General features: G+C 68.5%; 1 protein-coding gene across 1 annotated transcript in view; it reads left to right on the top strand.

The window, feature by feature from the left end:
• Positions 1–25954, top strand: part of LOC311516979 (microtubule-actin cross-linking factor 1, isoforms 6/7-like) — a gene marked incomplete at its 5' end in the record, with an annotated part of 123418 nt that overhangs the window by 63356 nt on the left and 34108 nt on the right. Inside the window, 15 exons of the mRNA XM_084621414.1 lie at positions 1042–1245; positions 1726–1957; positions 3530–3756; positions 3991–4113; positions 4700–4789; positions 6311–6412; positions 6992–7138; positions 7798–7953; positions 10237–10434; positions 15788–15916; positions 16701–16871; positions 17485–17640; positions 18742–18948; positions 19053–19172; positions 23627–23796. Coding sequence (XP_084477540.1) covers positions 1042–1245; positions 1726–1957; positions 3530–3756; positions 3991–4113; positions 4700–4789; positions 6311–6412; positions 6992–7138; positions 7798–7953; positions 10237–10434; positions 15788–15916; positions 16701–16871; positions 17485–17640; positions 18742–18948; positions 19053–19172; positions 23627–23796 — 2432 coding nt within the window. The remainder of the gene's footprint in view (positions 1–1041; positions 1246–1725; positions 1958–3529; positions 3757–3990; positions 4114–4699; positions 4790–6310; positions 6413–6991; positions 7139–7797; positions 7954–10236; positions 10435–15787; positions 15917–16700; positions 16872–17484; positions 17641–18741; positions 18949–19052; positions 19173–23626; positions 23797–25954) is intronic.

Raw genomic sequence — 25954 nt, 5'->3', positions numbered from 1 at the left:
ACCCCCTCCCGGAGCCTGCGCCCTGAACCCCCTCCCGCGCCCCAACCCCTGCCCCAGGCCAGAGTCCCCTCCCGCACCCTGAACCCCCTCCCGGAGCCTGCGCCCTGAACCCCCTCCCGCGCCCCAACCCCTGCCCCAGCCCAGAGTCCCCTCCCGCACCCTGAACCCCTCATTTCTGGCCCCACCCTGGAACCCTCCCCCCTAGCCCAGAGCCCGTACCTCCACCTACACCCCAACCCTCAGCCTGGAGCCCCCTCCCATATTCTGAACCCCTCGGCTCCACCACCTAGCCTGGAGCCCTTCCTGCACCCCAAACCCCACCCCTCAGCTGGAGCCCTCACCCCCTCCCGCGCCCCAGCCCCCTGCCCCAGCCCGGTGAAAATGAGCGAGTGAGCGAGGGTGGGGGAAAGTGAGCGACAGAGGGAGTGGGGATGGAATGAGCAGGGGGCGGAGTCTCAGGGAAGGGGGCGGGGCAAGGGAGTTCGGTTTTTTGTGATCAGAAAGTTGGCAACCCTAAATGGATGAGGGCAGGGCCCCGATCCTCCAGGTGCCAAGCACCCAGTGGCTCCAGCAGCGTGCAGGGTCTGTCACCGGGAGCTCGGGGCACGGGCCCTCCTCCACGCCGCACTGCCCTGCGCTGAGGGCCCAGGCGGTGCCATCCACTGGGCAGCCTGGACCCAGCTCTCTGGGCTGCCAGTGACCGGGGAGCTTGGCAGCCCACAGGGGAATCAGGCCAGGCTGGGGCCAGGGGAGGCGGTGGGCAGAGGTGGACCGGAGCATCGCCGGGACATGGGGGAGCGAGGTGGGCAGAGGGGGGCCAAACAAATAACGTCTGGGGAGTCACAGGGGGCAGCTGGAGAGAGCAGAGCTCCCAGTGCTCCCACACGTGCTCTGTGGGTTTCCCTGCCACCCTCACGCTGGGTATTCCCTCCCCCCGTGCCCACGCCCCGGATGTTTACCCCCCTCGCCCCAGGTGTTCAGCCTCCTCTGCCCTCACGCTGGGTGTTTACCCCTCTCCCTGCCTCGCGCCCGTCCCCGCAGAGTCTCCGGGAGGCCCTTGCTGAGCACCGGCCCCTGATGGGGAAGCTGCAGCGTGTCTGCGCCCAGCTGGCGGAGCTGAGCCCGGAGCAGGGAGCCCCGTTCCAGCAGCGGTGCCAGGCAGCAGAGGAGCGGTACGGCAGCATCCGGGAGTGCGTGCGCCAGGCAGCCACGGTGCTGGAAGATGCCATCCCGCGCTACAGCCAGGTACACAGGGAAGCTCCGTGACAGAGCCCCCGGCCCATCGTGCCCCGGATTCCCGCCTCCAACCAGCCCCGTGGGCCCGGTGGGCCCAGCATGTGGCCCCCATGTGCCCGGGGCTGGCCAGTGGGCACCTTGCCCAGCGTCTCCAGGGGCTCAGCCAGCCCGGTGTCCCCACCCCACACACTGTGGGTGGCGAGCGATGGGCTGGCCAGAGCCTTTGCTCGGTGCCCAGGAAGGGCCCTGGCCTGCCAGGGGCAGGAGACCTAGGAGTGCCTGAAGGACCGATGGGTCCCTGGGTGCTGCCCAGCCCGGGTGGGACCCTGCTCGGGGAAGCCGGTCTGGCCTGTGCTCCAGCCGCACCCCAGGTCTCAGCCTGCCCCACGCCCATCCCCATCCCCATCCCCACCAGGCAGCCGGAGCTTTGGGGGCCCTTCCCTTGGGCCCCCAAGAAACCCCCGGTGGGCCCCGCGTTGTCTCCCACAGCTCACGGAGCGCATGGACGTTCTGCTGGAGAGCCTGGAGCGGCTCCAGGGCCGTGTGCAGAACCCCCCTGCCGTCCGGGGCGACGCAGCCCACCTGCGGGAGCAGATCTGCGAGAACAGCCTGGCACTGGGCGAGCTGGAGAAGCTGGGGGTGGCACTGGAGACCGTGCGCAGCCAGGGGGCCGAGCTACTGGCCAGCATGCAGACAGCTCCCGCCGACGCTGCGGCGAAAGGTACTGGTGCCTGCAGCCCCGCGAGGCTCTGCCCGGGGCCGCCCCATGGGCACAGGCACCCAGCCCCCGCAGCTCCCGACCCCGAGAGACCCCGGGGCCGAGCCTGCTGCCTGTGCGGTGAAGACAGAGGGGGCCAGGCTCCCTGGGCAGAGCGGAGCGCTGCTCCCACCCCACACACCAGCCCCTTTGCACAGTGAAAGCTGCATGAGCCCGGAACTGGGGAGCCAGGGAGCAAGGCCCCGGAGTGGGGTGGGGGCTGGGGCTGGCGGGTGGCAGGTGACACTACTGGGCCTGGGGATGGAGGAATTACTGGGGGGCACCCCTGGGATGGGGGTCTGTGGTTCTGCAGGGTCCTTGGGGATGGCAGGTCAGTGCTCCAGGGGCTGGGAGGTGGCAGGTGGCACTGTTGGTGGCCCTGGGGCTGGGGTGGCATTGGGGGGCAGTGGGGGGCAGCATCGCTGCGGGACCCTGGGGACGGGAGGTCAGTGCCCTGGGGGGGGCTGGGGAGGCACTGGGGGGCAGCATCGCTGTGGGACCCTGGGGACAGGAGGTCAGTGCCCCTGGGGGGGCTGGGGAGGCACTGGGGGGCAGCATCGCTGTGGGACCCTGGGGACGGGAGGTCAGTGCCCCAGGGGCTGGGGAGGCACTGGGGGGCAGCATCGCTGCGGGACCCTGGGGACGGGAGGTCAGTGCCCCTGGGGGGGCTGGGGAGGCACTGGGGGGCAGCATCGCTGTGGGACCCTGGGGACGGGGGGTCAGTGCCCCTGGGGATGGGGAGGCACTGGGGGGCAGCATCGCTGCGGGACCCTGGGGACGGGAGGTCAGTGCCCCTGGGGGGGCTGGGGAGGCACTGGGGGGCAGCATCGCTGTGGGACCCTGGGGACGGGGGGTCAGTGCCCCTGGGGATGGGGAGGCACTGGGGGGCAGCATCGCTCCAGGACCCTGGGGACGGGAGGTCAGTGCCCCTGGGGCTGGGGAGGCACTGGGGGGCAGCATCGCTCCGGGACCCTGGGGACGGGAGGTCAGTGCCCCTGGGGCTGGGGAGGCACTGGGGGGCAGCATCGCTCCGGGACCCTGGGGACGGGAGGTCAGTGCCCCTGGGGCTGGGGAGGCACTGGGGGGCAGCATCGCTGCGGGACCCCTGGGACGGGAGGTCAGTGCCCTGGGGGGGCTGGGGTGGCACTGGAGGGCAGCATCGCTGCGGGACCCCTGGGGACGGGAGGTCAGTGCCCCTGGGGGGGCTGGGGAAGCACTGGGGGGCAGCATCGCTGTGGGACCCCTGGGACGGGAGGTCAGTGCCCCTGGGGGGGCTGGGGTGGCACTGGGGGGCAGCATCGCTGTGGGACCCCTGGGACGGGAGGTCAGTGCCCCTGGGGGGGCTGGGGTGGCACTGGGGGGCAGCATCGCTGCGGGACCCCTGGGACGGGAGGTCAGTGCCCTGGGGGGGCTGGGGTGGCACTGGGGGGCAGCATCGCTGCGGGACCCCTGGGGACGGGAGGTCAGTGCCCCTGGGGGGGCTGGGGGTTGGACAGGGCTTTCTCCAGCCCCTCATGCCTGTCTCCTGCCCCGCAGTGATCCGGGAGCGCACGGAGCAGCTGCTGAGCCAGTGGCGGTGGCTTCGCGGGCAGGGCGAGGAGCGGGGGCGCTGGCTCCGGGGCCTCTTGGCGCTGGCCGAGCGGTTCTGGCAGGGGCTCGCCGAGCTGGCCGTCACCCTCACAGACACCCAGCAGCTGGTGCTGGACTTGGAGGAGCCCTGCTCCGACCCCGAAGCCGTCCGGGCGCAGCTCCACACCATGCAGGTACCAGCGAGCGGCCCAGGGCCAGGGGCTTGAGAGGGTGGGGGGTGCAGTGCCCCGTGGCGCCCGGGGCTGGCAGGGCGCCCTCAGCACCCAGGGGCAGCAGGCAGGAGCTGAGCGCGCCAGGCTCAGTCCCTGGGGCAGGGCCCCGGCGTGGGCCCGGAGAGCGGTGCCTGGCGCCCCGGGCATGTGCCTGAGGCCGGGCACCCAGCCCCTGCCCCTGCCCCTGCCCCGCAGGCGCTGCGGGAGGAGATCGACGCGCTGCAGAACGACCTGGACACGCTTGGCACCCTGGGCGTGGAGCTGATGTCGTCCTGCGGCCACCCGGAGAAGCCAGACGTCACCAAGAGCCTGGACGATGTGAGGGGGTGTGACGTGTGTGGGGCCGTTGTGGGGTCAAATGGGCAGGGCTCCCCAGGGGCCTGTGGGGGGAATGGATGGGGCTCTGTGGGGTAGACTTCCTGGGCCTCTCTGTGGCCTGGATCCCCATGGAACAGAGTGGGCAGGGCTCTATGGGGCGGTTGGGGGGGGTCCCCCTGGGGCAGTCGGGGGGGTCCCCGTATGGTGATTGGTGGGGTCTCTGTGGGGCGGGCGGGGGGGTCCTCCTGGGGCGGTCGGGGGGGTCCCCGAATGGTGATCGGTGGGGTCTCTGTGGGGCGGTTGGGGGGGTCCTCCTGAGGCGGTCAGGGGGGTCCCCGTATGGTGATCGGTGGGGTCTCTGTGGGGCGGTCAGGGGGGTCCCCGTATGGTGATCGGTGGGGGATCTGTGGGGCGGTCGGGGGGGTCCCCGTATGGTGATCGGTGGGGGCTCTGTGGGGCGGTCAGGGGGGTCCCCGTATGGTGATCGGTGGGGGCTCCGTGGGGCAGTCGGGGGCCTCCGGGAGGCGGTCGGGGGGCTCCCATGGGGCAGGGCCAGGCTGATCTCGGTGCCGCTCCCCCGCTGCAGCTCTACGCGTCCTGGAACGGCCTGAGCAGGGCGTGGACGACGCGGCAGGAGCAGCTCCAGGCCTCGCTGCGCTACCAGGAGGCCATGCAGGTGTGTGCAGACCCTGCCCTCGGCCCCCCACGGGCGCCTCCTGCCCCCCAGACACGCACAGCCCCGGCCCCACCCTGCCCCCCAGACACGCACAGCCCCACCCCGCCCCCCAAGGCACAGCCCCCCCCACCCTGACCCCCAGACACGCACAGCCCCACCCTGCCCCCCAGACATGCACAGCCCCGGCCCCACCCTGCCCCCAGACACGCACAGCCCCACCCTGCCCCCCAGACACGCACAGCCCCGGCCCCACCCTGCCCCCAGACACGCACAGCCCCACCCTGCCCCCAGACACGCACAGCCCCACCCTGCCCCCCAACGCACAGCCCCACCCTGCCCCCCAGACATGCACAGCCCCGCCCCCACCCTGCCCCCCAACGCACAGCCCCACCCTGGCCCCCAGACACGCACAGCCCTGGCCCCCACCCTGCCCCCAGACACGCACAGCCCCACCCCGCCCCCCAACGCACAGCCCCCCCCACCCTGGCCCCCAGACACGCACACCCCCAGGCCCACCCCGCCCCCCCGACACACACAGCTCTGGCCCCACCCCCACCCTGCCCCCAGAGACGCACAGCCCCGGGGAGCCGGGAGCCTGGCTGGCTGGGCCGGGGGGAGCTGGCTGGGGTGGGGGCTGCGCCCCAGGGAGCCGGGAGCCTGGCTGACTGGCTGGGCCGGGGGGAGCTGGCTGGGGTGGGGGCTGCGCCCCGGAGAGCCGGGAGCCTGGCTGACTGGGGCAGGGGGAGCTGGCTGGGGTGGGGGCTGCGCCCCGGGGAGCCGGGAGCCTGGCTGGCTGGGGCGGGGGGAGCTGGCTGGGGTGGGGGCTGCGCCCCGGGGAGCCGGGAGCCTGGCTGGCTGGGGCGGGGGGAGCTGGCTGGAGTGGGGGCTGCGCCCCAGGGAGCGGGGAGCCTGGCTGGCTGGGCCGGGGGGAGCTGGCTGGGGTGGGGGCTGCGCCCCGGGGAGCCGGGAGCCTGGCTGGCTGGGCCGGGGGGAGCTGGCTGGGGTGGGGGCTGCGCCCCGGGGAGCCGGGAACCTGGCTGGCTGGGGCGGGGGGAGCTGGCTGGGGTGGGGGCTGCGCCCCGGGGAGCCGGGAGCCTGGCTGGCTGGGGCAGGGGGAGCTGGCTGGGGTGGGGGCTGCGCCCCGGGGAGCCGGGAGCCTGGCTGGCTGGGGTGGGGGGAGCTGGCTGGGGTGGGGGCTGCGCCCCGGGGAGCCGGGAGCCTGGCTGGCTGGGGCCAGGTTATCACCCCACCTGGACAGGCCCCCCCAGAGCTGTGGAGCGAGCAGAGCCGGCTGTCTCGGGAGCTGCCCCGTTGGCCATGCAGACGCTGCCGGTCCCTGCTCCATGCCCATGGCAAGGCCGGAGCCGCGGCTCTGACCCGGCTCGCCCCAGCTGTTCCCTGTTGGAGGAATTGCAGCAGGCGCTCTTCATGTGCTCGGGCAGCTCAGGGACCGACCGTGCGTGCGTGGCTGTGCCCCCCCTCATTCCCCTCCCTCACCCCCTTTCCCTGCCTCCCTCCCAGAGGCTCTGTGAGTGGCTGGCCGCGGCGGAGCTGCGCATGGCGGAGGAGTTCCTGGCTGGGGGGGACCTGGAGGTGCTGAGGCAGCAGCTGGCGGAGCTGAAGGTGGGAAATGCTCCGGGTCTTTGCCCTTCGCAAACCGCTGGGGTGGGCCTGGATCTGCTGGCATGGCTGGCGGCCACCTGCTCTGCCCCTCACCGGTCACAGGGGATCCAGCACTGGGCACCTGGGCGGGGCGGAGCCCTTGCCCAGTGAGGCCCTCCTGCTCCCCGGCACCCTAGAGACCTGGGCGGGGCTGCTCAGCCAGGTGGGGCAGGGTGTGGGGAACTGCGCCGGGTGGTGTGCAGTGGGATTGCTTTCCCAGGGGGCGGGGCCCAGGGTCCAGGCTGCACCTGGTGCCCTGGACAGGTGGAAAGGGAGGCTCTGGGTCCCATGTAGGCCTGGGGAGGTTGGTACCAGGCTGGTGCAGGGCTGGTACCCCTGCCCCTGTGTGGGGCAGCTGCCTGGACCTGGCCAGGCCCACACACCCTTGGGGAGGTGGGGAGGGGGAACGCCTGCACTGGGGGAGCAGCAGGGTCCCACTGCAGAGCAGAGCTGGGTGGGTGCCAAGCCAGGGGGCCATGGGGCTGCTGTGCTGGGAGGTGCTCGGAGGTGCCCTCAAGCCTGCTGCTCCCATCCCACCAGGAGTTCAAGAGGGAGCTGTACCAGTGCAAGGTGGATGTGGAGAGCCTGCGGCACCATGGGGGGGCTGAGGACAGAGGCCCCCCAGCTTTGCTTAGTGACTTCCGGCAGCGCTGGGATCGCCTGGAGGAGGAGATTGTCAGCCGCCAGGTAGGGCTTTCCAGGCTCCCCGAGTCATAAACGTCACTCACCAGCTGCTGGGCCCATGGTGGGGCCGGGGTCCGTGGGTGCTGGTCACCCAGCTGCCAGGCCCAGGGAGGTGGGACCGGGGTCCGTGGGTGCTGGTCACCCAGCTGCCAGGCCCAGGGAGGTGGGGCCGGGGTCCGTGGGTGCTGGTCACCCAGCTGCCAGGCCCAGAGAGGTGGGGCCGGGGTCCGTGGGTGCTGGTCACCCAGCTGCCAGGCCCAGGGAGGTGGGACCGGGGTCCGTGGGTGCTGGTCACCCAGCTGCCAGGCCCAGGGAGGTGGGACCGGGGTCCGTGGGTGCTGGTCACCCAGCTGCCAGGCCTAGGGAGGTGGGACCGGGGTCCGTGGGTGCTGGTCACCCAGCTGCCAGGCCCAGGGAGGTGGGACCGGGGTCCGTGGGTGCTGGTCACCCAGCTGCCAGGCCCAGGGAGGTGGGACCGGGGTCCGTGGGTGCTAGTCATGTGATTTCAGAGCTCGGAGCACTCCAGGCACAAACAGGTTCTACTCGTTCAGTCATGGAGCTGGCGCCCCTAGATGCTACTGCCCTAGCTGACTTGGGGGGCTGGGGGCCACAGCTCCAGGGAGGCTGGGTCTGATGGATCCATTTTTCCCTCCCGTTCCCAGCACCAGCTGGAAGCGGCGCTCCTGGGCTTGGGGCAGTTCCAGAACCAGCTGGAGGAGCTGGTGCAGTGGATTTCCCACACGGCAGAGCAGCTCCAGGGCCGGACCCCGGTGAGCCTGGATCTGCAGAGCTGTGAGATCGAGCTGGCCAAGCACAAGGTAAGGAGCAGCAGAGAACGGCTCTGTCTTCTGAGTTCACAGCTAATTGCTAATGGTTCTGAGATCCCTTCAGCTAGTTCCTTAAGAACCCCAGGGTGAATTTCAGCAGGCCTTGATGACTTGAATACACCCAATGGCTCCATACGGCCCCTGGGAGGAACTCCCTTTCGTGCGACAGCCCTTTTCGAGGGTGCACTCTCTCTCGGGGTTAGGCCCTTTGGCCCTGGGACCACACCTCTGAGCTTTCTGCACGTCTGTCTCTCTCCATGAGCGCCCTCAGGGAGTCCCCTCACTCTGGATCCCCAGGGCCTCCACCCCCAGAGGGAGCAATGCCCCCCCATCTCGAGCCTGCAGTGACTCTCAGCTAGGGTAAAACAGGAGATTTATTGAACATCTGAACCCAGCACAGGAAGTTCTCAGGGCTCTCAAGCATAGAAAGCCCCAGCACTGTCCATCTGGTTCTGTCCCAGTTCAGCTGGGTTCAGACCCCTCTTTGTCTCCTGTCCAGCCATGACCGTGACCGGTCACCCGATATCACCTTCCCCGATTGCCCCTCCTCCATCCTTTGTCTTCATTCCTGGGCAAACAGATCTCCTGGGCCCTCTCCCTCCGTCCTTTGTCCTCCCACGGGCCAGAACCGGCTGGTTCCCAAGCTAGGCTGGGCCTCCAGGTCACTGGCTGCTAAGTTCCACGAGTCCCGATGTCATGGTGTGAGGGGGAGTCCGGGCCCTGCACCCCCACTTCCTGCGATTCCCCATGACTCTCAGCCAGCCAGTAGAGCAGAAGGTTTATTAGAGACGACAGGAGCACAGTCCAGAGCAGAGCTTGCAGGCATAAACAGGACCCTTAGTCAGGCCCTTCTGGGGGGCAGGGAGATTAGACCCCAGCCTTGGGGCTCCCTCCTCTTCCCCAGCCAACTCCCCCAAAACTGGAAACCCCTCCAGCCGTCTCCCCCAGCCTCCCCGCAGCTCCTCCTCCAGCCTTTGTCCAGTTCCCCGAGGAGAAGGTGTCACCTGGCCCCAACCCCCCTCCTGGCTCAGGTGACAGGCTCAGGTACCATCCCTCAAGAGAAGTCTCCCATCCCCAGTGAAAGTCCCTGCCACGTCCCCAGGTCAATCCTCCCCCTCCCTGTTCTGTCACACACACCAGGCCCTTGTCCAGGGTCCCAGCTGCTGGGTGAGGTCACACCTGGCCCTCTGCAGCCACAAACCCCTTTCCCACCACCTCATTACACACGCAGCACACAGAGGAAACTGAGGCACATACTGTACTCATGCAAAACACTACGAAAATCCCCCCTTCGTCACGTGTCACGGAGTCCCTGGGTGATGCTCTGGAACTGCTCCCCACGAAGCCAGGCAGGACCCTGGGGAAGTCTCCTCTCTGTGAGCAGCCTGTCCGCAGGACACACAGCTCACACAGCTTCCCCCTTCCTGGGTCTGACCTCGGAGCATTCAGCCTCCTCTGCCCCTCCGTGCGCTTCCCACAGCGAGTCCGCCCAGGCGGGGTCCTGGGGAAGCCAGAGGGTCCTGCCCCCCAACTCCTCAGTCAGACGTGACTCTCAGCCAGCCAGGAAAACAGAAGGTTTATTAGACGACAGGAACATGGTCTAAAACAGAGCTTGCAGGTGCAGAGAACAGGACCCCTCAGCTGGGTCCATTTTGGGGGGCAGTGAGCCAGACAACCCCGTCTGCCCTTCACTCCATGTCCCAGCCAGCCCCAAACTGAAACTCCCTCCAGCCCCTCCTCCTCTGGGCTTTGTCCCTTTCCCGGGCCAGGTGGTCACCTGATTCCTTTGTTCTCCAACCCTTTAGCTCTCACCTTGCAGGGGGGAAGGGCCCAGGCCATCAGTGGCCAGGAAACAGGGTGTCGGCCATTCTCTGTGTCCAGACCCCTGCACACACCGGCCCTCTAGGGCTCTGCAAGGATCATACCCCCTTACCCCACCCCCTAGAGACTTAAGAACTGCCTAGGGGAAACTGAGGCCCCCCCACACTATTCAGAGGAACCATTAAGAAGAGTCCTGCTTCGTCACAATGGGGAGAGATCAGATTTCGGTCCAGATTAGGGCCCTACTGATCAGCATTGACAGGCCCAGAGACAGGGCAGCGCCCGCAGCGCTGGGGCCCACTGCAGCGGGGCAGGCGGGTTTCAGTGGCACAGCTAGCATGGACTCGGGGGTGGGGGGTCAGAGGCAGAGAAGGAGCCTGGCCGCCCCTCCCCGGGGCAGAGGCACAGCTGGGGGGAGGGGACGGCCCACGCCCGGCCTGCGCCTCCCCGCAGGTGCTGAGAAACGACGTCCTGTCCCACGCCCGGACTGTCCAGTCTGTGAACGAGGCTGGCCAGGGGCTGCTGCTCTCCAGCCTTGGGGACAGCGCGGACGCGCTGCAGAGCAGCCTCCAGCAGCTCAACCAGCGCTGGGACTTCGTGCGGAGTGAGACCGAGAGCCGGCAGCTGGAGCTGGAGAACAACCTCAGCCAGGTACGTGGAGCCCCCGCCCCTGCAACGGCGCTGGCCGGGACACGGGGCGCTCACCAGGCCCACGGCTCCGCCACAGCCGCGACGTGGCAGGGGAGCTCCGCGCGGCCGCGCCCGCGGGTCCCGCCACAGCGCCCCCCGGGCCCTGGGCAGCTCCTGGGGCCAGCCTCTCTCCTGCCTGCGCCCTGGGCAGCTCCCGTGGCCAGCCTCTCTCCTGCCTGCGCCCTGGGCAGCTCCCGTGGCCAGCCTCTCTCCTGCCTGCGCCCTGGGCAGCTCCTGGGGCCAGCCTCTCTCCTGCCTGCGCCCTGGGCAGCTCCTGGGGCCAGCCTCTCTCCTGCCTGCGCCCTGGGCAGCTCCCGTGGCCAGCCTCTCTCCTGCCTGCGCCCTGGGCAGCTCCCGTGGCCAGCCTCTCTCCTGCCTGCGCCCTGGGCAGCTCCCGTGGCCAGCCTCTCTCCTGCCTGCGCCCTGGGCAGCTCCCGTGGCCAGCCTCTCTCCTGCCTGCGCCCTGGGCAGCTCCCGTGGCCAGCCTCTCTCCTGCCTGCGCCCTGGGCAGCTCCTGGGGCCAGCCTCTCTCCTGCCTGCGCCCTGGGCAGCTCCTGGGGCCAGCCTCTCTCCTGCCTGCGCCCTGGGCAGCTCCTGGGGCCAGCCTCTCTCCTGCCTGCGCCCTGGGCAGCTCCCGTGGCCAGCCTCTCTCCTGCCTGCGCCCTGGGCAGCTCCTGGGGCCAGCCTCTCTCCTGCCTGCGCCCTGGGCAGCTCCCGTGGCCAGCCTCTCTCCTGCCTGCGCCCTGGGCAGCTCCTGGGGCCAGCCTCTCTCCTGCCTGCGCCCTGGGCAGCTCCCGGGGCCAGCCTCTCTCCTGCCTGCGCCCTGGGCAGCTCCCGTGGCCAGCCTCTCTCCTGCCTGCGCCCTGGGCAGCTCCCGTGGCCAGCCTCTCTCCTGCCTGCGCCCTGGGCAGCTCCTGGGGCCAGCCTCTCTCCTGCCTGCGCCCTGGGCAGCTCCCGTGGCCAGCCTCTCTCCTGCCTGCGCCCTGGGCAGCTCCCGTGGCCAGCCTCTCTCCTGCCTGCGCCCTGGGCAGCTCCCGTGGCCAGCCTCTCTCCTGCCTGCGCCCTGGGCAGCTCCCGTGGCCAGCCTCTCTCCTGCCTGCGCCCTGGGCAGCTCCTGGGGCCAGCCTCTCTCCTGCCTGCGCCCTGGGCAGCTCCCGTGGCCAGCCTCTCTCCTGCCTGCGCCCTGGGCAGCTCCCGTGGCCAGCCTCTCTCCTGCCTGCGCCCTGGGCAGCTCCCGTGGCCAGCCTCTCTCCTGCCTGCGCCCTGGGCAGCTCCCGTGGCCAGCCTCTCTCCTGCCTGCGCCCTGGGCAGCTCCCGTGGCCAGCCTCTCTCCTGCCTGCGCCCTGGGCAGCTCCTGGGGCCAGCCTCTCTCCTGCCTGCGCCCTGGGCAGCTCCCGTGGCCAGCCTCTCTCCTGCCTGCGCCCTGGGCAGCTCCCGTGGCCAGCCTCTCTCCTGCCTGCGCCCTGGGCAGCTCCCGTGGCCAGCCTCTCTCCTGCCTGCGCCCTGGGCAGCTCCCGTGGCCAGCCTCTCTCCTGCCTGCGCCCTGGGCAGCTCCTGGGGCCAGCCTCTCTCCTGCCTGCGCCCTAGGCAGCTCCCGTGGCCAGCCTCTCTCCTGCCTGCGCCCTGGGCAGCTCCTGGGGCCAGCCTCTCTCCTGCCTGCGCCCTGGGCAGCTCCTGGGGCCAGCCTCTCTCCTGCCTGCGCCCTGGGCAGCTCCTGGGGCCAGCCTCTCTCCTGCCTGCGCCCTGGGCAGCTCCCGTGGCCAGCCTCTCTCCTGCCTGCGCCCTGGGCAGCTCCTGGGGCCAGCCTCTCTCCTGCCTGCGCCCTGGGCAGCTCCCGTGGCCAGCCTCTCTCCTGCCTGCGCCCTGGGCAGCTCCCGTGGCCAGCCTCTCTCCTGCCTGCGCCCTGGGCAGCTCCTGGGGCCAGCCTCTCTCCTGCCTGCGCCCTGGGCAGCTCCCGTGGCCAGCCTCTCTCCTGCCTGCGCCCTGGGCAGCTCCCGTGGCCAGCCTCTCTCCTGCCTGCTCCCTGGGCAGCTCCTGGGGCCAGCCTCTCTCCTGCCTGCGCCCTGGGCAGCTCCCGTGGCCAGCCTCTCTCCTGCCTGCGCCCTGGGCAGCTCCTGGGGCCAGCCTCTCTCCTGCCTGCGCCCTGGGCAGCTCCCGTGGCCAGCCTCTCTCCTGCCTGCGCCCTGGGCAGCTCCTGGGGCCAGCCTCTCTCCTGCCTGCGCCCTGGGCAGCTCCCGTGGCCAGCCTCTCTCCTGCCTGCGCCCTGGGCAGCTCCTGGGGCCAGCCTCTCTCCTGCCTGCGCCCTGGGCAGCTCCTGGGGCCAGCCTCTCTCCTGCCTGCGCCCTGGGCAGCTCCCGTGGCCAGCCTCTCTCCTGCCTGCGCCCTGGGCAGCTCCCGCGGCCAGCCTCTCTCCTGCCTGCGCCCTGGGCAGCTCCCGTGGCCAGCCTCTCTCCTGCCTGCGCCCTGGGCAGCTCCTGGGGCCAGCCTCTCTCCTGCCTGCGCCCTGGGCAGCTCCCGTGGCCAGCCTCTCTCCTGCCTGCGCCCTGGGCAGCTCCCGTGGCCAGCCTCTCTCCTGCCTGCGCCCTGGGCAGCTCCCGTGGCCAGCCTCTCTCCTGCCTGCGCCCTGGGCAGCTCCCGTGGCCAGCCTCTCTCCTGCCTGCGCCCTGGGCAGCTCCTGGGGCCAGCCTCTCTCCTGCCTGCGCCCTGGGCAGCTCCTGGGGCCAGCCTCTCTCCTGCCTGCGCCCTGGGCAGCTCCCGTGGCCAGCCTCTCTCCTGCCTGCGCCCTGGGCAGCTCCCGTGGCCAGCCTCTCTCCTGCCTGCGCCCTGGGCAGCTCCCGTGGCCAGCCTCTCTCCTGCCTGCGCCCTGGGCAGCTCCTGGGGCCAGCCTCTCTCCTGCCTGCGCCCTGGGCAGCTCCCGTGGCCAGCCTCTCTCCTGCCTGCGCCCTGGGCAGCTCCCGTGGCCAGCCTCTCTCCTGCCTGCGCCCTGGGCAGCTCCCGTGGCCAGCCTCTCTCCTGCCTGCGCCCTGGGCAGCTCCCGTGGCCAGCCTCTCTCCTGCCTGCGCCCTGGGCAGCTCCTGGGGCCAGCCTCTCTCCTGCCTGCGCCCTAGGCAGCTCCCGTGGCCAGCCTCTCTCCTGCCTGCGCCCTGGGCAGCTCCTGGGGCCAGCCTCTCTCCTGCCTGCGCCCTGGGCAGCTCCTGGGGCCAGCCTCTCTCCTGCCTGCGCCCTGGGCAGCTCCTGGGGCCAGCCTCTCTCCTGCCTGCGCCCTGGGCAGCTCCCGTGGCCAGCCTCTCTCCTGCCTGCGCCCTGGGCAGCTCCTGGGGCCAGCCTCTCTCCTGCCTGCGCCCTGGGCAGCTCCCGTGGCCAGCCTCTCTCCTGCCTGCGCCCTGGGCAGCTCCCGTGGCCAGCCTCTCTCCTGCCTGCGCCCTGGGCAGCTCCTGGGGCCAGCCTCTCTCCTGCCTGCGCCCTGGGCAGCTCCCGTGGCCAGCCTCTCTCCTGCCTGCGCCCTGGGCAGCTCCCGTGGCCAGCCTCTCTCCTGCCTGCGCCCTGGGCAGCTCCTGGGGCCAGCCTCTCTCCTGCCTGCGCCCTGGGCAGCTCCCGTGGCCAGCCTCTCTCCTGCCTGCGCCCTGGGCAGCTCCTGGGGCCAGCCTCTCTCCTGCCTGCGCCCTGGGCAGCTCCCGTGGCCAGCCTCTCTCCTGCCTGCGCCCTGGGCAGCTCCTGGGGCCAGCCTCTCTCCTGCCTGCGCCCTGGGCAGCTCCCGTGGCCAGCCTCTCTCCTGCCTGCGCCCTGGGCAGCTCCTGGGGCCAGCCTCTCTCCTGCCTGCGCCCTGGGCAGCTCCTGGGGCCAGCCTCTCTCCTGCCTGCGCCCTGGGCAGCTCCCGTGGCCAGCCTCTCTCCTGCCTGCGCCCTGGGCAGCTCCCGCGGCCAGCCTCTCTCCTGCCTGCGCCCTGGGCAGCTCCCGTGGCCAGCCTCTCTCCTGCCTGCGCCCTGGGCAGCTCCTGGGGCCAGCCTCTCTCCTGCCTGCGCCCTGGGCAGCTCCCGTGGCCAGCCTCTCTCCTGCCTGCGCCCTGGGCAGCTCCCGTGGCCAGCCTCTCTCCTGCCTGCGCCCTGGGCAGCTCCCGTGGCCAGCCTCTCTCCTGCCTGCGCCCTGGGCAGCTCCCGTGGCCAGCCTCTCTCCTGCCTGCGCCCTGGGCAGCTCCTGGGGCCAGCCTCTCTCCTGCCTGCGCCCTGGGCAGCTCCTGGGGCCAGCCTCTCTCCTGCCTGCGCCCTGGGCAGCTCCCGTGGCCAGCCTCTCTCCTGCCTGCGCCCTGGGCAGCTCCCGTGGCCAGCCTCTCTCCTGCCTGCGCCCTGGGCAGCTCCCGTGGCCAGCCTCTCTCCTGCCTGCGCCCTGGGCAGCTCCCGTGGCCAGCCTCTCTCCTGCCTGCGCCCTGGGCAGCTCCCGTGGCCAGCCTCTCTCCTGCCTGCGCCCTGGGCAGCTCCTGGGGCCAGCCTCTCTCCTGCCTGCGCCCTGGGCAGCTCCCGTGGCCAGCCTCTCTCCTGCCTGCGCCCTGGGCAGCTCCTGGGGCCAGCCTCTCTCCTGCCTGCGCCCTGGGCAGCTCCCGTGGCCAGCCTCTCTCCTGCCTGCGCCCTGGGCAGCTCCTGGGGCCAGCCTCTCTCCTGCCTGCGCCCTGGGCAGCTCCCGTGGCCAGCCTCTCTCCTGCCTGCGCCCTGGGCAGCTCCTGGGGCCAGCCTCTCTCCTGCCTGCGCCCTGGGCAGCTCCTGGGGCCAGCCTCTCTCCTGCCTGCGCCCTGGGCAGCTCCCGTGGCCAGCCTCTCTCCTGCCTGCGCCCTGGGCAGCTCCCGTGGCCAGCCTCTCTCCTGCCTGCGCCCTGGGCAGCTCCCGCGGCCAGCCTCTCTCCTGCCTGCGCCCTGGGCAGCTCCTGGGGCCAGCCTCTCTCCTGCCTGCGCCCTGGGCAGCTCCCGTGGCCAGCCTCTCTCCTGCCTGCGCCCTGGGCAGCTCCTGGGGCCAGCCTCTCTCCTGCCTGCGCCCTGGGCAGCTCCCGTGGCCAGCCTCTCTCCTGCCTGCGCCCTGGGCAGCTCCCGTGGCCAGGCCCCCCACACTGTGTACTCATTTCACTGGGAATGTTTCTCGGGGGGAGCCGGCTGGCCTGTGCCAGGACCTCGCGGCGCGCTGGGGCGCGGGGCTGCGGGGGGAGCCGGCTGGCCTGTGCTCTGCTGGTGGCTGCGGGTCTGGGTCCCACGCAGTTCCATGCCCTGTTGGCATCCGAGGCCTGGCTCGGCGGGGGGCACCCGCTCACTTAGTGCCCAGGCCGCCCACAGGCGCAGGACGTGACGCTGGAGATCATGGACCTGCTGCAGTGGCTGGAGCACGTGGAGCTGCGGCTCTTCTTCTCCAAGCCCGTCTGGGACCACCCCGAAACCACCAAGGAGAAGCTGGGAGCGCACCTGGTGAGCACTTCCTGCCAGACCCTGGACAGCCCCCGAAAAACGTCTGTCCCGCCCTCCAGAGCACGTCTGCCCCTGCTCCCCCCGAGCCACGTCTGCCCCAGCTCCCCTGGGTAGGGTGACCATGTGTCCAGTTTTCGACCAGAACACCCGGTTGAAAAGGGATCCTGGCAGCTCCGGTCAGCACCGCAGTTGACTGTCCGCTGACCTGCCCCAGCCCTGATCCCCCTCCCGCCCTCCATACCCCTTGATCCCAGCCCGGAGCCCACTCCTACACCCCAAATCTCTTATCCCCAGCCCCATATCAGAGCCTGCACCCCCAGCTGGAGCCCTCACCTCCTCCCGCACCCAAGCCCGCTGAGCCAGTCCAGTGAAAATGAGGGAGGAGGGGAGAGCAAGCGGGGGTGTGGAGTGAGCAGGGGCAGGGCTTTGGAGAAGGGGCAGGGCACAGGCGGGGCCTCAGGGGAGGGGTGGGGCAAGGGTGTTCGGTTTAGTGCAAGTAGAAAGTTGGCAACCCTCCCCCCCAGCCGCATCTGCCCCAGCTCCCCCGCCCATGCCAGAGCGGTGGCCCTGGGGCTGAACCCACACACTGCGCCTTTCCTTGCCAAGCTGCCAGGCCTGTGGCCCCCGGGCGTCCCCTTGGGCCCTTGGCTCCCTGCCTAGAGGAGAACGGTCCCATGCACCCGCGTGGCGCGAGGGGCGGCCCCGGCCCAGCTCCGAGCCCCCGGCTGCACGGTGCTGCCGGGAGAGCCAGGCCCAGCGCTGCCCCTCTGCCGTGCCTCTGCAGGAGCTGGCCAAAGAGCTGGAGTCCAAGCAGCAGGCGTATAACCGCGTGAGGGACCGGCTGCAGCACCTGCTGGCCTCCTGCAGCCGGCCCCGGGCATGCAGCACCGAGCACAGCCTGCGCATCCTGGAGCAGAGATGGGAGAGCGTCCACAGCCAGGTCCAGGAGAGGAAGGTGGGTGGGTGTGTGTGTGTGTGTGTGTATCCGTCCTGGGGCTGGGAGTGTGTGTGTGTGTGTGTGTGTGTGTCCATCCTGGGGCTGGGAGTGTGTGTGTGAGTGTGTGTGTGTGTGTGTGTGTATCCGTCCTGGGGCTGGGAGTGTGTGTGTGAGTGTGTGTGTGTGTGTGTCCGTCCTGGGGGCTGGGAGTGTGTGTGTGTGTCCGTGTGAGTGTGTGTGTGTATCCGTCCTGGGGCTGGGAGTGTGTGTGTGGGTCCTGGGGGCTGGGACTGTCTGTCTGTCTCCCCCACCTGAAAGGGGCGCAGCAGTTTAGGCTGTAGCGGCCACAGCAGGTCGGTTCTCCGGCTGGAATAGGAGGGGGTCCCCCCAGCTGGAAGGGGGGGCCGGGGGGTCCCCCCCACCTGGAAGGAGTGCGGTTTAGCCTGTGGCAGGCACAGCCGGTCGGTTCCCTGGCAGGCCCGGGGACCAGCTCGTCCCCAGCCCTGCGGGCGGTTGCCGGCTCCCCCGGCGGGCGGGCCCGGCGCGTCTCTAACCATGGCTCTGGGCCCGGCGCGTCTCTAACCATGGCTCCGGGCCCGGCGCGTCTCTAACCATGGCTCCTCTCCCGCAGGAGCGGCTGGCAGAGGGGCTGACTCTCAGCACCGAGTTCCACACCACGGCGCAGGAGCTGCTGCAGTGGCTGGGGCAGACAGAGGAGAGCCTGAGTGCCCCGGAGCCGCCCAGCTTCCTGCTGGAGACGGTCCTCAGGCAGGTCCGGGAGCACCAGGTGAGTATGACTGGCCCAGCGGCTTTCCCCACAGCTGGCAGGGCTGTGATGCAAAGCCCCAGACAGACCCCCCCGCCTCTGCTCAGGGCCCTGGCAGGCCTTGCTGCCGTGAAATCCCCGCCACGGGCGCCTGTCCCCTAAAGAGCCTGCATTGCAGCTCGCCTGTGGGGCTTGGCACACGGGGCCCCGCATCCTTGCTGACCCGGGGGCTCGCGAGGCCCAGCCCGGGTCGCGGGGCCCCTGGAGCAGCCTGGCCGGTCTGGTGCGTGGCTGCAAGGACCTGATCTCAGCCGGCGGTGCCCGGCGTGAGCTTCCACAGCCTGCAGCCAGGGCCAGGCTCCCAGCACGGCCTCTTCTGTCCCAGGGCATGGCCCGTGGGTCCCCGCCAGGCACTGCGTCCATGCCAGGCTCTGCTGGGAACAGTGCTCTGGTGCAGCCCCCACAGGTCGGGGGAGGCCAGGGCACTGGGGCAGGCGGGGGGCTCCCCGGGGGGATGCTGGCAGTACAGGGGTGGGTGCCTGACAAAGTGGCCGCAATACCCGCCCCCAGCGTCGATATGTGGCATTGCAAGAGCTGTGCCCTGGCCCTCCAGCCAAGCCAGGTAACAGAACTCAGCCCTTCACAGGGCTCAAAAGCCACAGAACACAGCAAGACAACCGACTCCTCAGCTCACCTGGAGCCTTCTCCTTTGCTGGCTCGCCCCCCGCTTCAGGCCGTCCCAGCCGGTCCCCAGGTCCTGGGACCTGTCCCACCCTCCCTCTACCCAGGACTCAGGCTGGCAGCGGGCTGTGATCACCTGGGTCTCCGTGCTGGCCCCTCCTGGAGCAGCCCCTGGAGACCCAGGCCCAGCTTCGGCCTAACCCCCACCCCTCCGAGGTTAATTGATCACTTTCACCCTTTTGTCACCACACCCCATTGCAGCGTGTCTTCCCTCCCCGCAGCAGTGCGGGGGATCCCCCTGCTCCCAGCACCACAGCTCTTTTGGTGCCTGGAGCCTGCTCGGAAAGCCCCCTGCTGAACCGGGCTGCTGCCCCTTGGCCGCGGGTGGCCTCCCCCAGGGCCTGCTGCGCCAGTCCCGGATAGCTCTGGCTTGCTTGGCAGGCGCTGCTGAAGGAGGTGACCGCCCGTGGGGAGCAGCTGTCCAGCCTGGAGGCGGTGGCCTCTCGCCTGAAGGACGTGAGCAGGAAGCAGGACTGTGCTGTGATCCAGAGCCTGGTGCTGACGGCCAAGGAGCGGGTGGCCAAGGTGCTGCGGTGCACTGGCGAGCGGGGTGCCGCGCTGGAGGACGCTCGCAAGCGTGCCAAGCAGGTACCGTGCGGGGCGCCCCGAGGGGATGGCGGGGAGCGGGCCCTGTCGCCAGGTGGGGCTGGTCTCCGGCGTTCCCGCTGACACACCCTCTCGCTCGTTTTCAGTTCAGCGAGTCCCGGCAGCTGCTCCTGGACTGGATGGATGAGGTGGAGCCGACTCTCGAGATCCCCAGCAACGCCGCCATGAGCCAGGAGGAGATCAAGTGCCAGCTGGCTGAGCACAAGGTGCGGTGCCGTGGCTCCCCTCCCCCAGCTCCCTGGGACATGTGTTCTGGCCCGGGCTGTCACGCCAGCACACGGCGGCTTGCAGATTCCCCGGACTCTGAGATGCCCCCAAGGGTGGTGCTCCATAGGGCTCTCCTGGGGGTGCCCTGGGCTTTCCCTGTGCGGACCACGAGGTCCCTATGCCCATCTCTCTGCTCTCAGCAGGGCCAGGCTGCTGCATCCCCAGGGCTGGGCGGAACTGGGAGACAGCAGAGGTGGGAGGTGCTAGGCCCAGGGGAGCTGTTGAGCCTTTGGCCGGATGCGGGGGTCAAGTGCCCGATCAAGGGCCTGCAGCCTTTGCCCTCTGCTGCCAAACTCCCGAGAACGCGGTGCGTCCACGGGCTGTCACGGAGTGTGGGGGAGTCCAGGCCCTGCACCCCTCTTCCTGGGATCCACTGAGACTCTCAGCCAGCCAGTAAAACAGAAGGTTTATTGGACAACAGGAACACAGTCCACAACAGAGCTTGTGGGTACAACCAGGACCCCTCAATCACGTCCTTCTGGGGGAGCAGGGAGCTTAGACCCCAGCCCTGGGGTTCCCTGTGTTCCTCCACCCAGCCCCAAACTGAAACTATAAACCCCCCCAGCAGGTTCCCTTCTGCAGCCTGTCTTCACATTCCTGGGCAGAGGTGTTACCTCCCCCTCCCCCTCCTGGCTCAGGTGACAGGCTCTCAGGTCTCCCATCCCCAGGGCACATTCCCAGGTCAACGCTCCCCTCTCCCTGCTGCGTCACATCCTCACACGGGCTCTGTGCGATGCCCTTTCGGGGCACCAAGGGGTCCCACGCTTCCTCCAGGGCAGGCCTCCAGGTCCCACCGCCTCCGTCCTGAGCCACTAGGCTCCAGTGCTCCTGCGTCATGCCGGGAGCTCTGCCCTGAGCCAGACCCTGGGAGAGACGTGCAGGGACGGGTGCACCAGCCAGTTTGCAGTGACACCCAGCCGCAGTTCCAAACAGCGCAGGGTTCGTTAGTCAGCGGGGACACAGCCGGGGCCGGCCCTAGCTCAGCACAGAGAACTGAAGGTAAAAGCATCGTCCTTCTGCCGAGCCGGAGCAATCAGCCAGCCGAGCTGGAGTGGCTCCGTCTCTCTCTGACTCCTTGTCAGTCCCTGGAGAGAGCAGCCGGCCTGCTGCAGAAGCCAGCCCCATATCCCCTGCCCATCACATCCCCGTCCTGTGTTCTCCAGGCAGGGCCGCGTTCGTACCCCAGCTCCTGGGTCTTTGGAGCCTGCCTTGTCTCTCTGCAGCCCTTGTTGACCTGGGCCAGTTTGAGCCAGTCCCTTAAGGCCCCAGAGCACGGTGACTCCAGCTCAGGTCGCTGCGCTGGCCCAGAAGCAGACTCACCCCGGAGACAGATTCCCAGTCCAGAAGGGATTGCTGCAGCCACCTCATCTGACCTCCTGCCTAGCACAGGCCCCAGAGCCTCCCCAAAGAATCCCTGGGCCTTTGGACACCCAGCTAGGCGGGATCTGACATTGTCAGTGACGGGGAATGCACCCCCAGCCTGGGGAAACTGGGCCAAAGGTTAATTGCCCTTAAAAATCTATGCCTCATACCTCCCCCCCGGGACAATGCAAACTACAGAGGGAAACTGAGGCACGTGTGGGGTTCATACAAATATTACAGACAGTTCTCTGCTCCCAGCCAGTACTTGCTGCAGCATGCAGCGGCTGGCTCAGGCCAGAGCCATATTTGTCAGGCGGCCTCGGGATGGCCTTAGGTTAGCACTGCGATACCTGGGTTCAGACATATTCCAGCCTGGCCAAGCCAGTGCTCCACCCGGAAAAGTTGCCCAGTTTTGGCCTCCTCCCCAGGTCCTTGTCAGTGCCAGGTGAGAGATCCTTGGTCTCCCCAAAGCCAGTTCGGATCCCCTCCTGCAGCCCCTGGCTGAGGTCACAGTTCCCGTCTGCCCTGGGAGGTGTCGGGGTTCAGCCCTCAGAGCTCCCGTTGCCTCTTGGATCCTCCACGGGGCTGGGCTTCGCTCCCTTCAACGGGGCATTGACCCAGCACCTCCGGACTCCTGCTCTGCATCCCCCGGGCATCGTCACCCTTCGGCACAACTGGGGAAATCCCTGGTCAGTCACGCCAGGCCTCTCAGCCATACGCCTACTGCAGAACCCCCCTTGGGTACAGGGGGTCCCCAGGACTAGGGGCCATCACCCCCCACAGCCTCTCAGCCATACCCCTACTGCAGAAAATTCCCACTTCTTCACACATCATGTCTCACGTGCCCCACTCCTCGGGGAGAAAACCGATGGCCTGGGGCCCCTGTGTGACCCGCTGGTAGCGTTCCCTTTGACCAGCTGCACTCCCAGGCCCCACTCAGCCCAAGGAGGTCTTGGGTGAGGGGCTGGGCATGCTGGGGGTTGTTCGCGGGGGCTGGGAGGTAGGGGACATAGCCTAGGGAAGAGTCGCCCTGGGGAAGCTGCTCCTGGGGTGCAGGAGACTCCCCTGGGCCAACCCACCTGCTTCCTGGCCTCATCTCCGCTCAGCCCCTGCCAGTCTCCCCTGGGCCGACCCACCCTCAACTCATAGAATCATAGAAGATCAGGGTTGGAAGGGACCTCAGGAGGTATCTAGTCCAACCCCCTGCTCAAACTGGACCAATCCCCAATTTTTGCCCCAGATCCTTAAATGGCCTCCTCAAGGATTGAACTCACAACCCTGGGTTTAGCAGACCAATGCTGAAACCACAGAGCTATCCCTCCCCCCATCCCTACCCATTTGTCCTGCACTGACCCACTTGTTCCCCAGCCCCATTTCCCAACACAGCCCCTACCCATCTCTCCTGGGCTGTCCTGCCTGCTTCCCGGCCCTGAATCCCCCCACAGCCCCGACAGTGTTGTCACGGAGTCCCCGGGCGATGCTCTGGAACTGCTCCCTACGAAGCCAGGCAGGACTCTGGGGAGGTCTCCTCTCTGGGAGCAGCCTGTCTGCAGGACACACAGCTCACACAGCTTCCACCTTCCTGGGTCTGACCCCGGAGCATTCAGCCTCCTCTGCCCCTCCGTGCGCTTCCCACAGCGAGTCCACCCAGGCGGGGTCCTGGGGAAGCCAGAGGGTCCTGCCCCCCAACTCCGCAGTCAGATGGGACTCTCAGCCAGCCAGTAAAACAGAAGGTTTATTAGACGACAGGAACATGGTCTAACACAGAGCTTGTAGGTGCAGAGAACAGGACCCCTCAGTCAGGTCCATCCTGGGGGACAGGGAGGCCAGAGCCCCATCTGGGCCTCCCTCCATTTCCCCAGCCAGCTCCAAACTGAAACTCTCCAGCCCCTCCTCTCCTTTGTCTCCTTCCTGAGTCAGGAGGCCACCTGATCTCTCTGTTCTCCAGCCCCTTCAGTCAGCACCTTTGCAGGGGAGGGGTATCATGGAGTCCCTGGGCGATGCTCTGGAACTGCTCCCCATGAAGCCAGTCAGGACTCTGGGGCAGTCGCCTTTCTGGGAGCAGCCTGTCTTCAGGACACACAGCTCACACAGCTACCACCTTCCTGGGCCTGACCTCAGAGCATTCAGCATCCTCTGCCCCTCCGTGCGCTTCCCACAGCGAGTCCGCTCAGGCGGGGTCCTGGGGAAGCCAGAGGGTCCTGCCCCCCAACTCCGCAGTCAGATGGGACTCTCAGCCCGCCAGGAAGACAGAAGGTTTATTAGACAACAGGAACATGGTCTAAAACAGAGCTTGTAGGTGCAGAGAACAGGACCCCTCAGCTGGGTCCATTTTGGGGGGCAGTGAGCCAGACAACCCCGTCTGCCCTTCACTCCATGTCCCAGCCAGCCCCAAACTGAAAAACCCTCCAGCCCCTCCTCCTCTGGGCTTTGTCCCTTTCCTGGGCCAGGTGGTCACTGGATCCCTTTGTTCTCCAACCCTTTAGCTCTCACCTTCTGGGGCGGGGGGGGGGGGTGAGGGCCCAGGCCATCAGTTGCCAGGAAACAGGGCGTCGGCCATCCTCTGTGTCCAGACCCCTGCCCACACCTGCCCTCTAGGACTCTGCAATGATCATACACCCTTACCCCACCCCCTAGATACTTAAGAACTGCATAGGGGCCCAGGCCATCAGTCGCCAGGAGACAGGGTGTCGGCCATTCTCTGTGCAGACACCATCACACTGGCCCCCTCGGGCTCTGCAAGAATCACACCCCCTTATTCCCCCCACTTAGATACTGAAGAACTGCATAGGGGAAACTGAGGCACCCACACAGTGTTCAGAGAAAACACTAAGAACATTCCCACTTCGTCACAGACCCCATCTCCCTGGGGCTGACCCACCCTCTCCTGCCCCCACCCGACTCCTACCCATCCCTCCCTGCGCTGATCTGCCTGCTCCCCAGCCCCCTCTCCCCAGGGGCCAACCCACCAGGCCTAGTCTCTCGCCCCTGCCCTTTCCCCTGGACTAACCTGCCCTCCCCGGCGCTGCAGGAGTTCCAGAAGCTGCTGCGGTCCAAGCGCCCCGTGTGCGAGGCCACGCTGCGCAGCGGGCGCTTGCTGCGGGAGAGGGCCCAGCTGGCCGAGGACCTGCAGCCGCTGGAGGAGCTGCTGGGGGAGCTGAAGGAGCGCTGGGACGCCCTGGGTGGCCGGGCTGTGGAGAGGTGAGGCTGGCGTTCTGCCCTCGTCCTGCTGGCACTGGTCTCTGCTGGGCCAGGGCCCAGGGGGGCCGGGTCCCTGTGCAGGGCCTGAGACCCTGCCATCCCCCACCCCTGCTGGTGCCTGTGGTCCCCTCTTCTCCTGGCCCCCACCGCCCCCGCCCCGGGGTCTGTTGGATGAACGTCAAGGGTCGAAAGAGTGAGTTGTACAGTCTCCAGTGTGCAGCGTGAGGCGGGTGATGCAGAGGTTCGGGGTTCTGCTCTGCAGCGACTGGGGGCTCGCGGCTCCTTGGCAGACACCCCAGAGGGGAAGTTCGTTGAGCACAGGAACTGAAAACCAGCCTTTACATTTGTGCAGAACAAACGGAATCAAACCCTGCAAGTCACCCTCAAACTAGCAGGGCCACTTATTCCCACAGCAACCTCGCTGTGTTGCCACGGGGAGGGTAATTCACGCTGCCCTGGTGCGCTCGGCTCACGTGTCTCACGGCCAGCCAGACTGGCACAAGCTGCAGGCGAGGGAGGCTAGAAAGGGGAGAATCCGGCTTTTGTTGATGTCTGAGGATCATGGGGTGGCTGGTCAGCCATGGGTGGCCCACAGAGCCTGGTGCTTGGACCCTGGTTCCCACCAGGCAGAAATGTCATTTGGCTGGGTCTTTCCTCCCTAGCCAGGGCGGCTGGTGGGCAGGTCATCGCATAGTGCCGAGGCAGTGCCGTGGCTTTCAGGGGCTGGTGAGCAGCTGAGAGAGGGAGATGGGATAGGAAGGGGTGGGTGGGGAGCAATAAGTAACCTGAGAGGAAGGGAACAGAGCAGGAGCTCCCGTGTCTGGGAGGTGCTGGCAATTGGGTGTCCCCCAAAGGGCTGAGTGTGGACGTTCCTAGAACCAGAGCAAGGCCCGTGGCCTCCCCTGTGGATGAACGCCTTTCCAGCTGCTCCGTCCATCTGGGCTGAGCTCAGGGAAGGCGAGCGGGGCCGAGCTGGGTGCACGGGGGGACGGGAGGCGAGAGGGAGGGCACATGTGTCTCTTGTTACGAAGCACAGAAAAGGGAAAGGGAGCCGCACGGTTCAGCCCCTCGTGCTTTGCCCACCAATGAGCCCTAATACCCCCCCACCGACTTGGGGCCATTAAGTCCTGGCTCTGCGTCTGCTGTTGGTAGCGCCCTTGGATCACACCCGCGGGTCCTCTCTACATTTCTCTTCACAACGGGGGACATTTTATCGGCCCTGTTGTCGCAACACACCCACCCTGCCCCCCTCGTACCAGCAGTGTCCCCTCTGCCCGGCACAGTCTCCCATTCCCTGGGCCAGGTGCCATCCCCTACCCCCTTCCCCACACCTGTCCCAACCCTCGGCCCTGCAGCCTCTCAGCGCCTGCCCCCCCGTCCACACGGCTCTGGGCAGCGGCTTGGGTGTGTGTACGGCCCTGTACCCCACCTCCCTCTGCAAGCTGCTAGTGCGCTGCGAGGTCAGATCCATGGGCAGCGCTGCATCCTCCCCCCGCCCCCCACTGCCAAGGCAGCCCCACATTTCTCCCCCCTCCCCATGAACACAGGTACTGCACAGACTAGTACAGCCCCGCAAGCAATTGTCATAGGCTGTGGTTGAGACCAGTGCTTAATTTGTGCCAGTTCAGAGCCCCGGCACTTCTGGGCCTGGCGGTTCAGAGCCCCGGCACTTCTGGGCCTGGCGGTTCAGAGCCCCGGCACTTCTGGGCCTGGCGGTTCAGAGCCCCGGCACTTCTGGGCCTGGCGGTTCAGAGCCTGGCACCTCTGGGCCTGGCGGTTCAGAGCCCTGGCTCCTCTCTCCTTACAAATGACGCCATGTCAGAGACTCAGCTATCCTGCCCAGGAGCAGTGCAAATCTCCAAGCTCAGGTGCAGTATTTATCATCCATTCTTTAGTATCCAACACGCCGACGATCCCCCTCCTGGTCTTTCCGGCCCGTTTCAGAGCGTGGGCCCTGCCATTGGAATGGATTGCTGCGGAAGGGACAAGACTGTAACATCAGAAGCCAGAGCTCACATCTCAGGCCGGTTGGCTTGGAGGAACGAAGGAGGGAGCAGGGCCTGTGTACAGCCCAGGGGTTCTCAAACTTCTTCTTTAGGAGGCCCCCCAACATGCTGTAAAATGTCTGTGGCCCACCTGTGCCACAACAACTGTTTTT

The sequence above is a fragment of the Lepidochelys olivacea genome (genome assembly GCF_965140295.1).
Source record: "Lepidochelys olivacea isolate rLepOli2 genome assembly, chromosome: 2".
In the NCBI taxonomy this organism is placed as follows: Eukaryota; Metazoa; Chordata; order Testudines; family Cheloniidae; genus Lepidochelys; species Lepidochelys olivacea.
The sequence above is the reverse complement of the archived record's forward strand: the minus strand, read 5'-3'. Positions and strand labels throughout refer to the sequence as shown.